At 39.8% G+C, this 13,725-nt stretch overlaps 1 protein-coding gene across 1 annotated transcript in view; it reads right to left on the reverse strand.

Moving 5' to 3' along the window:
- The window catches only part of PLCB4 (phospholipase C, beta 4), a 322,936-nt gene that overhangs the window by 81,273 nt on the left and 227,938 nt on the right, over nt 1-13,725 (reverse strand). Inside the window, exons 7-8 of the mRNA XM_004687176.2 lie at nt 3,928-4,007; nt 2,695-2,748 (exon numbers count right to left, since the gene is read on the reverse strand). Of these exons, the coding sequence (XP_004687233.1) occupies nt 2,695-2,748; nt 3,928-4,007 (134 nt within the window). The remainder of the gene's footprint in view (nt 1-2,694; nt 2,749-3,927; nt 4,008-13,725) is intronic.

Raw genomic sequence — 13,725 nt, forward strand, 5'->3', positions numbered from 1 at the left:
GGCTGCTGATCTACCAGGAGATTTATCCTCTTTTTTTCTGGCTTGGTATCAATTCTCTATCAACTCTAACAAACTGTCCCCAAATCACAGATGTCTTGTGTCAAACACCTGTTAATACTAGCAGGCAGCAAAGAGTACATGTCAAAGAGAGCTAAATGAGATTACAAAATATCTAGACTGTTTCTACCAAAAAAATGTTGGCTATAATTTTTTTGTGTGTGAACATTCTAGATAAAGATCTTTGGAAGTAGAAAAAACCTTGAAGCTTGTATAACCACAGGTCAATTAGTAGGAAATGTACAAATATAATCAGAACTGCTAGTCAGAAATGCTTTGACCACAATCTACCTGTTTCTACTTAGTCCATTTCCTGGACTTTATTTTGGAAGAAAAATAAGGAAAGTATTAAAAAAAGATACAAGTTACATTTCTGTTCTTCACACTGCCAGCTGTACTCCCTAAGACTGGACTTATCACTACAATACTTATTTAAAATGAAAACACCAGGCCCTCCCGGGTGGCGCAGCGGGTTAAAGCACTGCACTAAGAAGCTTAAGCCAATTCTGCATGAGTTCGATCCCCGCCTGCCCTGGAGGAGATCCACATGTCGCGGCAGACCTCTCCTGACCGGCCCGCTGCTCCCCTCAGCAGTGTACTTTGTCGATCTGCCTGTTCTGCTCCCCACTCTGTTCCTGGTGAGTCCTCTCACCCTCCGCATCTCTTGCCTGTACCCCAGTTCTGTATGAATAAATAAATAAATGTTTAAGAAAAAAAATGAAAACACCAATATTTTGGCAATAACTGTAGGATGTGTGTTATATTCAATAATTGTCCTGCTATTGCTATTGCTCAACCGAGTGAAAGGGGTTTAAGTAAAAAAAGTAAGTTTAAAGCCACCAGTCAGGTGATAGCAGAGATTTTGCAATCTTCCAAAGTAGACAAATGAACTTGTTATTAAGTTATTGTAAAAAAGTAGAGAATCCCACATATAGATATATAATATACTCTTTAAGTCCCCAATAAAAGGATAAATAATATGACTATTGCTCATGGTCTTCTCCATGAGTTCCATATTATTGTTTTCTCTTTATGTGTATACTTCTATCATGTAGCTACAGAGCTCACACTTGTAATAGATGGAATGAAGAAAAAAATGATGGCCTCTAAGACAAATTTGCTAAATTGTGAAAAGAATATATGGAGAGAGGACAGAGAAGATCACAGAAGCTTTAGAGCAGAATGAAGTGGCTGAAGGGTCAAAAATGCCCACGAATGACCAGCAGGCTATTGCTCAAATGCTGCCAAGTTATATGCAATTGGTGACCTGGTCACCTCATCCCTGCAAGAGCCATTTAAAGACAGGATCCTACCAATACTTTTGGGTTTTGTTTGTTGTTGTTCATCAGTTGACTTCTTTGCTAAAGTGCTATTCAGACATGAGGCCAAAATGACCTGAGTCTGGGGTTGCTGTCTGGGGGAGTTGTGTGTGATTCAGGTTGTGGGTTTAGGCTCATGACTCCAAACACACTCATGTTCTGGGGTCCAGGTCAGCAGCAGACTTTCCATGAAATGCTTAAACAAGCCCCAGCCAAAAGAGAGAGAGAGAGAGAATTTGGTAAAGAGTAAAGTAATTCAGAAAGAAAAAGAAAAATACTGGATGGTTTCGCTCATAGCAGGAGTGCAAGGGATCAGGTGGGGAGAGAGAAGCAAATGTAATAAAGTAAAAATGAGAAGAACAAACAACTATAAACCAGAGGCACCGTATGGGGTGGAAAGGGAATGGGCTAAAAACAGGGGTGGGAAGAGGGCATACAGGTGAACTGGTGGAGGGAAGCTCATCAGGACTACAACTGAGATGGAAAAATGTACACAATGAAGAATGATATAAAAAATGAATAAGGGGAGAAAAGGAATTCCTACCACTACCACCACAAGAGCTTCCAACTGTAACTTTACTCATAGACCATTAGCAAATATCAGAGGAGGAGTGGAGAGGCAGAAAAGGGGGCAGTGCTAGGAACCTTCAGGGGGTCAAATATATCAGCCAAAGTACTGAGGAATACATGAGGAGCAGGTATGAGTCCTGTTCTCTTTGTTTTATATTTCACCCAAGATTTACAGCTATTTTTTTCTTCATCACTATTTTGTTGAGCAGGGTGAGGGAGAATGGCACAGCTCTAGAGCTTGTGGTCAATGAACACACAACTGGCTGACCAAGTTGCAAGAAGACAAATGAGAGATCCACACACCCTGGGCATCAAAGGAGCAGCAGAGTCCAGCATGAGAGACACTGTCAGAGGCAGCCTACCCCGGACATAGTCCGCACACTTCACACACTTCCACTGTACAGCACAATGTAAACTTGTTGAGATTTATCTAATAGTTGCTTAGGCCAAGAGGGCTAGATATTAAAAAAAAAAAAAATAGATCCCCAAATGCATTTACACAAAGATTCAAAAAACACTACTCCAGTTTCAGATGTTCCTTAATTTATCAAAGTAGAGTTAATGTTACAGATCCTGAGGAGTACAATGATTGTTAAGCTCTGAATACAGCATCTGATGAAGTAAAGCAAATTAAACTTCCAGAAATAACTTTAGTTAAAGCAATTAAGAAACAAGAGCATTGCAGGGCTCCGTCTTTGGTCTAGCAACACGACGGTTGTTGACGCAGGGTCTGAAACAACGGGCTTACCTCCTGACTGGAATTTTACCATTTGTGTTGGTCATAAATGCCAGTTTCATCCAGCTGGAAAATAACAGTAACAACATTGTTTGAATGTTTCTCAGCAGAAAGACGTCAATCTGGTTAAGAACTTTAAACGAAAGTCCATTCAAACAAATAACATTTATTCTGTAAGCCAGAGACAATACATGGTAAGATCAATTTATGGTTGTCAGATGTAGCAAATAACATGGGACTCTAAGTTTCAGATAGACAAGCAATTTTTTACTATAAGCATGCTCTGAGTATTGCCTAGGACATCCTTCTACTACAAATTGTTACTCATCTGAGATTCAAATTTAACTGGAAATTCCATATTTAACCTGGCAATCCTACATGACTCTGCAAAATAAAATAAAATAAATTTCCAGTATTTATTCAGTAACTGGTCTTATCCTTGAGTGTTGCATTTTAATAATCTAACAAAGTGGTGAGATGGTGACTCCATGATGGTGACATCAGTCAACCTTGAGGTTGGAGATCTTGAGGAGCTTTGGGGATCCTCTCCCTTTCTTAGCTTCCACTCCAGCAAAGTACAGATCAAATGGGACCTTCCTTAATTTCCAATGGTTAGGGAAGTTCATCAACTCAAATGGATGGGGAACAACTCCTTGCTTTCCCAAGGCTTTCAGCATCATACATGAGAGTCCAGAACATTGCTTGTACTTTGGTTCTAGGACTCTCTTTAGCTAATGACTCCTATGCTCGCTGTTACAATCAGAAACAGTCTAACAATTTGCAGATCATGATGAGTTGTTACTCTTAGAACTCTGATTGTGTGCTCAATAGTATCTGGGATCAGTGCTCACTTTTCACCCCAACAATAGATACTGTGCAAGTGTTTCTCTTGGTCAAACACTCAAGAGTAGTGCCAGGCATGCAGAACTAGTTATGATCACCCTCAATTTTCATACACAAAACCAAATGCTCATAACACTGAGGATACTGCAGGGCTGAGGTCACAGTGTCTTTCTGCCATCAACCATTCCTTTCACATAGGTGTTGGTTGGTGGGTTACTAGGATATCCTGCCAGAAGGCATAAAGAATCCAGGTATGCACTGGACCTGCTTCTCTAAGGTCAGATGCATGAAGCAGAAAGCAAGAGGCATAGCCTGGTCATATACTTAGCCTTTATCTCCTCATCTGACCATCTGCTTGATGGTCAACAGCCAAGAACAAAGAATAGTACAAACAACACTCACTGTTTCTTGAGACATGTCATTGGGCTGACATTGTTGGCCCTGAAGTTGTGAATGATTGATCTCAGGCCTTCTACCCATTGCTGAAAGAGAAGGAAAAAAAAAAAGTGTTCTTGGTGAGAAAAATCTACTGAAGCCAAATATGGCGGTTTTTATTAGATAACAGCTTATATCTATTTTATGTAGTGACAATATAAACTCTTCTTTAATCCCTTTCCTGCCACACATTCATCTTCATCTCACATGTTCATATTTTACTCTTCAGCAAACAGCTTTCATGCTTTCCATGAGAGAATAGTGACATACAGTGTCCTTAAACGCTGGTTGTCAAAAAGGAATGCTGCCCACTGATAGATCTGTTAAACATTCTATTTGCAGCCTGTTTAAATATAAGCACTTTTTCAATCACTGGCAATCTTAATTATTTCTAAGCAACATTATACAATATATGACACATCTAACTCTCCCCATTTAGAAGATGAATGTATTAAGGGTTCGGCAATTTTATTGTGTGAATCTATTTCCATCAAGAATTTGTTATGCATCTTACCTGTCTTTTCCAGCAAAGCCTTAAAAAGTAAAACATGCATTGATTGCCAGGGCAGCCAGAGCAAACATGGATGTGCTCACATCATTTCTGTATAAGGAGTTGACTGCAGTTTAACTCATAACATCACTCCACAGATTTACAAGGACAAGTGAAGCAAGACTGTACATGACAGTAACGGAATGTGGGCCTTCAAGGGGCATTTTAGTAGAAAAGGCCGGTCCTTCTTCAAGAAGAGGCTAGTCAGGCTGATTTCTCTGTAGGTGCTATTTTAATTTTAACTGTCATGTAATATATATAACATAAAATGTATCATTTCAACCATTTTCAGGTAAATCTTTGAGTGTCATTTAGAATGTACACATTTCTGTCACCACCGCTCATCTCCAGAAATATTTTTGTCTTGCAAAACTGAAACTCCTGGTCCAATCTAATTAAACAACCCTCCATTTTCCTCTTCCCTCCTCCAGCCTCTGGAAACCACCATCTGCTTTCTGTCTCTATGGATTTGACAGCTCTAGGTAGGACATATGAACAGATGAACATAGTTATTTATCCTCTTGTGACTGGTTTACTGCACTTGCATAATCTCCTCAGGGTTAATCCACATTGTAGAATGAGTCAGCGTTTCACTTTTTTTTTTTTTTAAATAAAGTACCATTTTAATACACTGTTGGTAATTTTTCGACAGTGTAGGATTTCTCCCCTAAGGTCATCGAAGCTCTCCCACCCCAAAGCACCCATAATCCTATTTCACCTACCCCTCTCTCCATCCTTCCACTCCCCTCCCCTCCTGGATACCTCAGATCTACGGTCAGTTTTCAAAGGTTGATTTTAAAGTTTGTCTTTGTCTGACTTTAGATATGACCCAGCAGTTTCACTCCTGGGTATCTATCTACATGAAGAACAAAAACCACTAATTTGAAAGGAAATCCATACTATGTTTATTGCAGCACTATTTATAATAGCTGAGGTATGGAAACAACCTCAATATCCCAAAACAAATGAGTGGATCAGGAACATATGGTATAGACACACAATGGAATATTACTCTGTGATAAAAAAATAAACTCACACCATTTGATAAGTCAGAATTTCCTTTCCTTTTAAGGCTAAATAGTACCCATTCTACGTAGACACCACATGTGGTTTATCCATTCACTTGTCAATGGACACATGTGGGGCTTCTCCCCTCTTGGCAAATGTGAATAATCCTGCTAGGAATAGTAGCATACAATATCTCTTGAAGACACAGCTTTCAATTTTTTTGGATATATTTCCAGGAGTGGACTTGCTGGATTACATGGTAGTTTTATTTGGAATATTTTGAGGGCCCACTGTCTTGTTTCCTGTGGAGGCCATTCTATTTTATATTCCCACAACAGTACCTAGAGTTCCAATTTTTCCAGATCCTCACAGCATCTGTTATTTTCTGTTTTTGTTTATTTGACAGTAGCACTCCTAATGGCTGTGAGCTGAACAGAGAGTTCTTGCTTCCTTTTTGTGTTCCAGTCATACCAAACAGCTTTCTGAGGGAAAACTTAGACACCATCAGACATAAATTTCCCTTCACAACCAGAAAAGGCCATTTCCTAAGGACCACAAATAGCATCACAAGCCTCTGCAAGCATGATGGTGAAGTCAGGATTCTGAGGGAGGAGGCAGAAATAAAATAGTAGCATGAAAGAAATGGCTCTATTATTTTCATCATCAGACTTCACTTCCTCTTTGAGGCTAAATATGGGATGTAACTCTCTGGGGTCCATCAAGTATCCTGTTATTGGCTTAACAAGCCACAGGCCCACACAAAGTTTCCCAAGAGGAGACAGAAAAAGCACAAATAATTTGGTTGGCATTCACTGGGATGCATTTTCTCAATTGGAAAGTTTGCGATATGTTCCGAAACAAAATAAAACTCAAGGTTTCCTAGGGCAGAAACGTGGACAACATCTGAAACTGTTCGCTAGCTTTTCCAATTACATTCCAATTAGCATGTTTTGAGAAATAAACAAGAGACATCAAAACTTGAACAGGCAGGCTTCAACAACTTCTGACCACCTTTTGAAAATACAGCGCTGATGAAGAACCTTGCTTATTGTGATGAAAGGTTTCCAAGCGTGACCTCTCAGGGCATCCGACTATTGAGAGTATGCTTGCTTTAGTCGGTAGGAAATGCCACAGGAATCCTCACAGCCCTGAAGGGTGCTGGGAGGGAGGCTCTTGCTTCCTTCTCTTTGTGATAATGAAAGCCAGGTCAAGGGCCTTGCCCAAGGTCACAGAACTGCTGCACAGGGCAGAGAGGCAATAAGAACTCTGTTGTCTGCCCTTCACATCAGGGATTTTTCACTCAAAGGCTTATTCACATGTCTCCCTCCAAAACATGGAAAAGTCCCATCAAATCTTTTCATAATCTTTCAGGTAAAGTACACCCAGTAGAATCAGGCTAACAGCTCTTAGGGAATATGGTAGGGATTTTTTGTTTGTTTGTTAAAACAGAAAATAGATGAAATGCCAGCAGGTGTCAGTAGAACCCTAGAATTTAGTTCAAAAGTTGTGTGAAGAGTGAACCAGATGTGGATAGACTTTACTGAATGTTTTCAGATAACTGAATTAAAAAGTATCCTTGGATTGCTGTAAACAAACATGTATGTTAAAAGTCTACACAATGCCTCAGATGGTGCATTTTTAAACCTTTGGCTGGTGGTTCTTGACAGTTTTCATCATACACACATTGAACACGTTGCATTGAGGGTGACATGCATGCTTCCTATGCCACTGGGTGCCTTCCCTCTGGCCTGGCCCAGCTGAGTGGATACAGACAGCCTGCGTGCAGGGGAATCAGCCAGGGAGCAATTTGGTTCAAATAGCCAAATCTGTAATTATCTTTAGTCCCTCATATTTTTAATCTCAATATTTACTTCAGCCTTTCTAAGGAGAAGTTATAAAAAGTTCCTTCAAGGGCACTTGGAGGGTTTGTTTTGGACAGTTTGGGCAAAAGAGAGGTACAGGAGCTGCCTCTGATTCTCCCCTGGGAACTTCCGACCTCTCCTCTGGGACTCCTTAAAATTATTTTCATCATACAAGCCGGGTCCATTTCCCAAGCAAATGGTTGGGTCTTGCCCTGGCCTATCTTTTTTTGCCTCTATGACATGAGAGTTCTATAAAACAAGCAAACAAACAAAAAATAATCCCTTGCTATTAAAAATAAAATGCGTGTAGACAGAGATACAATACAACTAAACTGAAAAATATAAAAACTCATACAGGACATATACATCACTTTTTTCTTAAAAATGTTAGTTATTTTTAAGATTATGAAAGCAGCATTTCAATACCTTTTATAGAAAAGTGTATAGCAAGAAATAATAAAATAAAAAGTAAACCTCACCTCAAATCCACACCATTACGACTACTGACAGTGACCGATATTTGGCTATTTGTCTTTCACACACAGACACATTCGGATTTGCCATCCTAAAATAACTGGTCCAGCACCACTCAGTCAGCAGAACTGTTGTTCCTTCAACTCAATCTTACTTGTAGATTTTGTTCCAGAAGCCTTCTTTTTAGTCTTCAGTCAAAGAAGCACATTATCAAAGCAAAAAACACAGGAACTTTGTGATAATTTCTAGGTTTGCTATCTAATTTTCTTTCGAGGGAAGATGCATTAGCATTTTCCTTCATTTGCCAGAGTTTGGCTCCTTATTTTCCAAGATGTGGCCACTGGTTGCATGGGGGTAATCTCTTAAAAGTTAGCGAGAGACTAGCTACTGAAGGTCTACCCTCCAGGAACCATCAGCACCAGAATTACCTTTGAATTATTAAAATGCAAACTGTCGGTTTCACTGAGAAAGCCTGCCTCTAGGGCTGGTGGAGAACTGAACTCAAGGAGCTTCCAAATGTTGGCAGGAGGTCTGCTGAAGTCTGTTAGAAGAAACAGCTCTCCTGGTTCTGGGAGAAGTTAAGTGCAAAATCAGGACTTCCCTGGCCCTGGGCTTCCTGGGAGAATGTTTGTTTATTAGGTCATTTGGCAAAGAAACAAAATGGAGGTTCATTTTCTAAAAGTGGAAACTGATCTGTATGATCAGAACACAACTCTCATCAGCAAATGTCCAGTGATGGGGCCTGTTGGCCACGCACAGCTGAAGTCCACACAGCCGTGGAGCCATGGGAGGCTGGGTGCATGCATTACTAATGTCTTGGTCCCACTGACATTTTATCCAGGTTTGAGGACAGGTCTGGCCCAAGAATTATAAAACCCCAGTGACAGAGACTGAAGAGCACCGAGCCTGCTGGTTTAGGCAGGATGCGATAAAAAGCATTAACATTTTAACTTTAACTGTGCTCGTCTAGGATGCTAAATCTATTCTAAAACCAAATGGGAGCAGATCTACCAGTCTGTATATCACAGAGCAATGTCTAAAGCAGGCTAAGAACAAAACTCAAGTTTTCTTTTTTATGCCAACTACTTTCTGTTGGCTATCCTAAGGAGAGAGATTCAGGCAGAATGTGTTAAATGACAGTCTCTCAGGAAAGCTTGTCAGTGTTGGAAAACCTCTCAAGGCCACAGGACAGAAGGCGAACAGGCAAACAATGACAGCAGTGACAGTGAGAAAAATTAGGCAAGAAAACAGAAATTCACCATCACTGTCCTCCCAGGAAAGAAGAAGGCAGATAACAGAGTGAAGAATTTCTTGCATAATAAAGGAACCAAGCTTATAGTTTTAGATAGAATTCAGCTGATAAGCTCAAAATGGAAGGTTAAATTTATGAGCCTATGATAATGAACAATAGCAAACACTGAAGCTTGTAGCTAAATACCAATGCAGGTTTTATAAAAAACAAACAAAAACAGAGAGGCTGCCAAATAGTAATCTCAAAAGTTCTTGGGAAATCAGTAATAATTCTCCTATAATTTTCAGTCAAAAAGAAGAATGATGAGGGGCAGAAAAGAACTGGGCTTTTTTTCTTGACTTATTGGCTTCCAGAAAATACAAATTTTTATCTGTTGCTCTCTGTCTACAAAGTTGATGAAGCTAAATAGAAATGTATTAAGTATCATTTGATTATTACATCACCTTCAGATCATGGTAAATGAGTGTTTGGGCAAGAAATAAGCTGCTACAGATGAGTGTGTGGCTGTGTTTGAAAAAATAGTATGAGATTGGCCTGAATAATATTTATACTTTCTTAGTCAAAATTTGTTTAGTCACTCACAGATCTAGTCAAAACAATGCGTCAGCTGGCTGGTTATCTTGACAACATTGGTCGGAAAGGGCCTCTTAATAATCACAAGAAAGGAGAGGTTATCATGTTGTTCTTGGTCACTACTCAGAAACACAAGTGTCAGATTCCCTTGCCAAATGTGTTTCTGTTTTTCCTAAGGGATTTTTTTTTTTGCAGAAGTGTGATACATCAGGTACCCTGGAACAGTGTCCTACTGGACCTCAGAATCTTAACCCAAACATCCACACTAACTCCGGATATCTACTCCAATAATATACAATGTTGAAAGAAATCAGGAAATGTCACCCATTGGCACTTTGGCATACGAATTACTTTGAGTGGAAGGCATCTGAATTCCCAATATATCTTGTCTACCTGAAACAGAGCCTCACAGGACAACTCAACTATCATAAATCCCCTCCCCAGAAGAAACTCTGATACTCTCTTGGGAAGATGAAAAGCTGGCATCACACCCAAAGAGAAATTAACATAACTTTTCTCCTATCGCCTCTCCTAAAGGCCCATTTATCTTTTCTAAAAATCATTTAACCTCCCAAAGGTGGCCTTTATCTCCCCTTGCTTTACCTTATTAAGATGCTACATAAATCCTCAATTTGACCGTTTCTTTGTGCACTCACTTCTTTCTGTGATGACCTTGTGCATAATAATAAATGTGTACACCTTTTCTGTTAATTTGTCTGTTCCCAGTTTATTTTGCAGATCCAGTTGAAAGACCAACAATCAACATGAAGAACATAGATACGTGTGTGTATGTGTACATACATTATATATGTGCGTTTGTGTGTACATGTATACAGCATTCATAATACATTAATGTTTTCTGTTAACTTTTTACAGATTTTTGGCTTCACATTATTCGTTATTATTAGCTCAAAGTTTGGAGCAGCTACATCCCTACAAACTACAGAAATTGTTCAAAAAGAAAATGCGATATTTGATTTATCTTCTGTGACACCTGCATGGCATCCATTTGGGGACTTCAACAACAAATGAAGAATTTTGAGATTTTAAGAAAACCAAGAGAATCATTCCATGCCTTTAGAAGCCACCAATTTTGTGAAATTGCATTTTTGGTCTCAACTGTAAAATTTTCAGAATCCTCATAGCAAGGGGTGAATGAACAGCTGGTGAATTAAAAGGTGTTCATGAAGTTCTTTCTTTGGCTAATGCCTGTACTTATAATCCCCGAGGTCACATTGCTCCTGACATGTACCAGTTGACAACATGGGCAAATTAAGTCATGCCAAAGTGAATAGTATTGCAACACGCAGACATATGCCACCTGCTACAGCTTTGATAAATACAATCAATCAAGAAGCCTCTGGCTCTTGCTGAGGAAGCATCAGCTTCTCTGGCTTAGACATATCAAATCTATAAGTAATACTGTAAACTAAATAAGGCATTCAATGTAAAAGGTATTAAAAAGAATCTACATCAATAGTCTTGAGTTTCATTATCTTCTACCCTTTGAGAAAAAAAAATAAACTGATTCCCCCTTAAAAAATGGGGGGGGGAGTGGGGAGAAAGAGGAAAAATATTGTAGAGGAAAATAGGGTGACAAAAATAATATTTGGGGGCCCTCCCTGATGGTGCAATGGGTTAGGACACAGCATTGCAAGCTGGCTGCAGCCACTTCAGTGCAAATTTGATACTTGGCCAGGAGGTGATCCACATGGCATGGCAGACCTCTTCTGACCCGCCTGCGGCTCCCCTCAGCAGTGTACTTCATTGATCTGCCTGTCCTGCTCCCCACTCTGTCTTTGGTGAAGCTTCTCACTGCCCCTGCGCTTTGAGCTTGTACCCCAGTTCTGTATGCATAAATAAATCTTTTAAAAAATAATCTTTGTGGCCAACAGAAAAAAAAATACATACACAAAGAATATTTATAGCAAAGATGAAAATGGATGCTTACATCATATTGTTTTGATACTTCTGGAAAAATAATCTGTTGAATGATGCCTCTGTGGCATTATTTACTGACCTTTTTCCTGTAAAATAGTAGTTCTGAAAGTTTTTAATTTGTGTCTCTTCAATAGGCAAAAAGAAATAAAAGCTTGGGGAAAAGCTGCATAATGAACTTGCTGTGACTGATATGAGAATACTTACTACTCCTGGGAGCGTTATAGTAAAAAAAAAAAAAAAGCTGTACAAGGCTTTCTCAAGCTTATGTCACCAGAAGCCACCTTTAAACATGGACTTTTTGGTAAGAATCTGCTTTGAGGAACACCCATTTGTTAAGTGCTGCAATAGGACTCCATCATTCACAGATGGTGACATTAAATGTTTACCAAAAAGTATAGTAAAATCATACAGTGATACAGGTCAAACTGATATGTTGCGGAAGATACGGGTGAGGAAAATAAGCCAACTTGGGAGTTGTAAGATATGATGGTGGTGGAAACAGGCTCTGGAGTGTTCTATGTCTGAGCCCAGACACCAGTGCTGCCACTTACTGGCAGTGTGACTTTGGGCAAGTTACTTAAGGTCTCAGGGGCTGCTTCTTCCTTTATAAAATACAGATAATAGTCATACTATCCCCTAGGACTGTTGTGAGAATTAAGTGAGATAAAACATGAAAGCACTTGGAACCCAACTGAAAGTAAACATTCACTGCTGCTGTTTTTATCATTCTAATTATTAGGAGTTAGCAAATTGTTTCTGGAAAGTGTCTGATAATGAATATTTTAGACAATGGGAGTCACATATGTTTTTTTCTTGTATAGTTGTATTAATGTTTCGTGTTGTGTTTTTAAAACTCTTTAAATCATTAGCTCACAGGCCATAAAGAGTCACAGTTGAAGGCTGGGTTCGGCCCATCGGTCTCATTTCTTCAGCTCTCATTGTGATTATTAAATTATTTGTTCTAGGGGCCTCCCTGGAGGTGCAAGGGGTTAAGTCTCAGCCCTTGGAAGGTATGACAGTCACTGCAGCACAACTTCAGGGAGGTGACCCACATGGAGCAGCCGACCTCCCGTCTCGCCTGCTGCTCCCCTCAGCCGTCTATTTCAGTGCTGCCTGTTCTGCTCCCCACTCTGTCTCTGATGAATCCTCTCACCTCCCACACTTCTGGCTTGTACCCCAATTCTTGTATGCATAAACAAATGAATCTTTTAGACCCTCCCTGGTGGCGCAACGGGTAAAAATACAGCATTGCGACCTCTTCTGACCCGCCCACTGCTTCCCTTAGCAGTGTACTTCATTGATCTGCCTGTTCTGCTCCCTACTCTGTCTCTGCTGAATCCTCTCACCCCTCCACACCTGCAGCCTATACCCCATCTTTCATATGCATAAATAATAAATTAAAAAAAAAATACTTGCTTCAGATCACCAGTAACATATCTCATTTAAGGTGAGGTGTCCTATCACAACCTCTTCCCCCCCCCCATTTTTAATCATACCCCAAAGATGAGAAAACATGTAAATACAGGTAGGCACACATTACACAGATATGTTCATGATGGCAGTTTTTGCCAGCAGTATAAACTGGAGTTAGTGAATGGAGGGACATTTTCTCTCCCAAGGGCCAAAAGGTGAGAGAGTTAAACTTCATAATATGCTTCTGGTGCAATTAGAGCAGTTCATTTTCATGCCGTTGGTGGAGTCATTGGATATCACCAGCAATTAGGGCACAATGAACAGCCTGAGGCTGAGTTTGGAGCATAGAGTTTCTTCTCAAGTTCCTTTCTCACAGAAGTGAGAAAGGTCCCTGCAGAGAAACAGGAGCCCAGCACAAAGGCCCAGACAGCCTTCAGACATACTCAGGGGGCTGCAACATTTCAAAGAAACAAGAGCTGATAACATTAAGAAAATCCCTTCAAAGTTCATGGAAATTTAGAGCTATATTGAAGTCTAAGAAAAAGTCTTAAAGATGAAAAAAATGCACATGATTGAAATTATTAAGATGCAGTATTTAACCTCCACTAAACAGCATGAGCCCAACTGTGTAAAAAAGGGAAATTATATGTGCATTAAAAGACAAATTAGGGGCCCTTCCTGGTGGTGCAACT

This window comes from Condylura cristata, unplaced genomic scaffold (assembly GCF_000260355.1).
Source record: "Condylura cristata isolate star-nosed mole 26May11 unplaced genomic scaffold, ConCri1.0 scaffold00022, whole genome shotgun sequence".
NCBI lineage: Eukaryota > Metazoa > Chordata > Mammalia > Eulipotyphla > Talpidae > Condylura > Condylura cristata.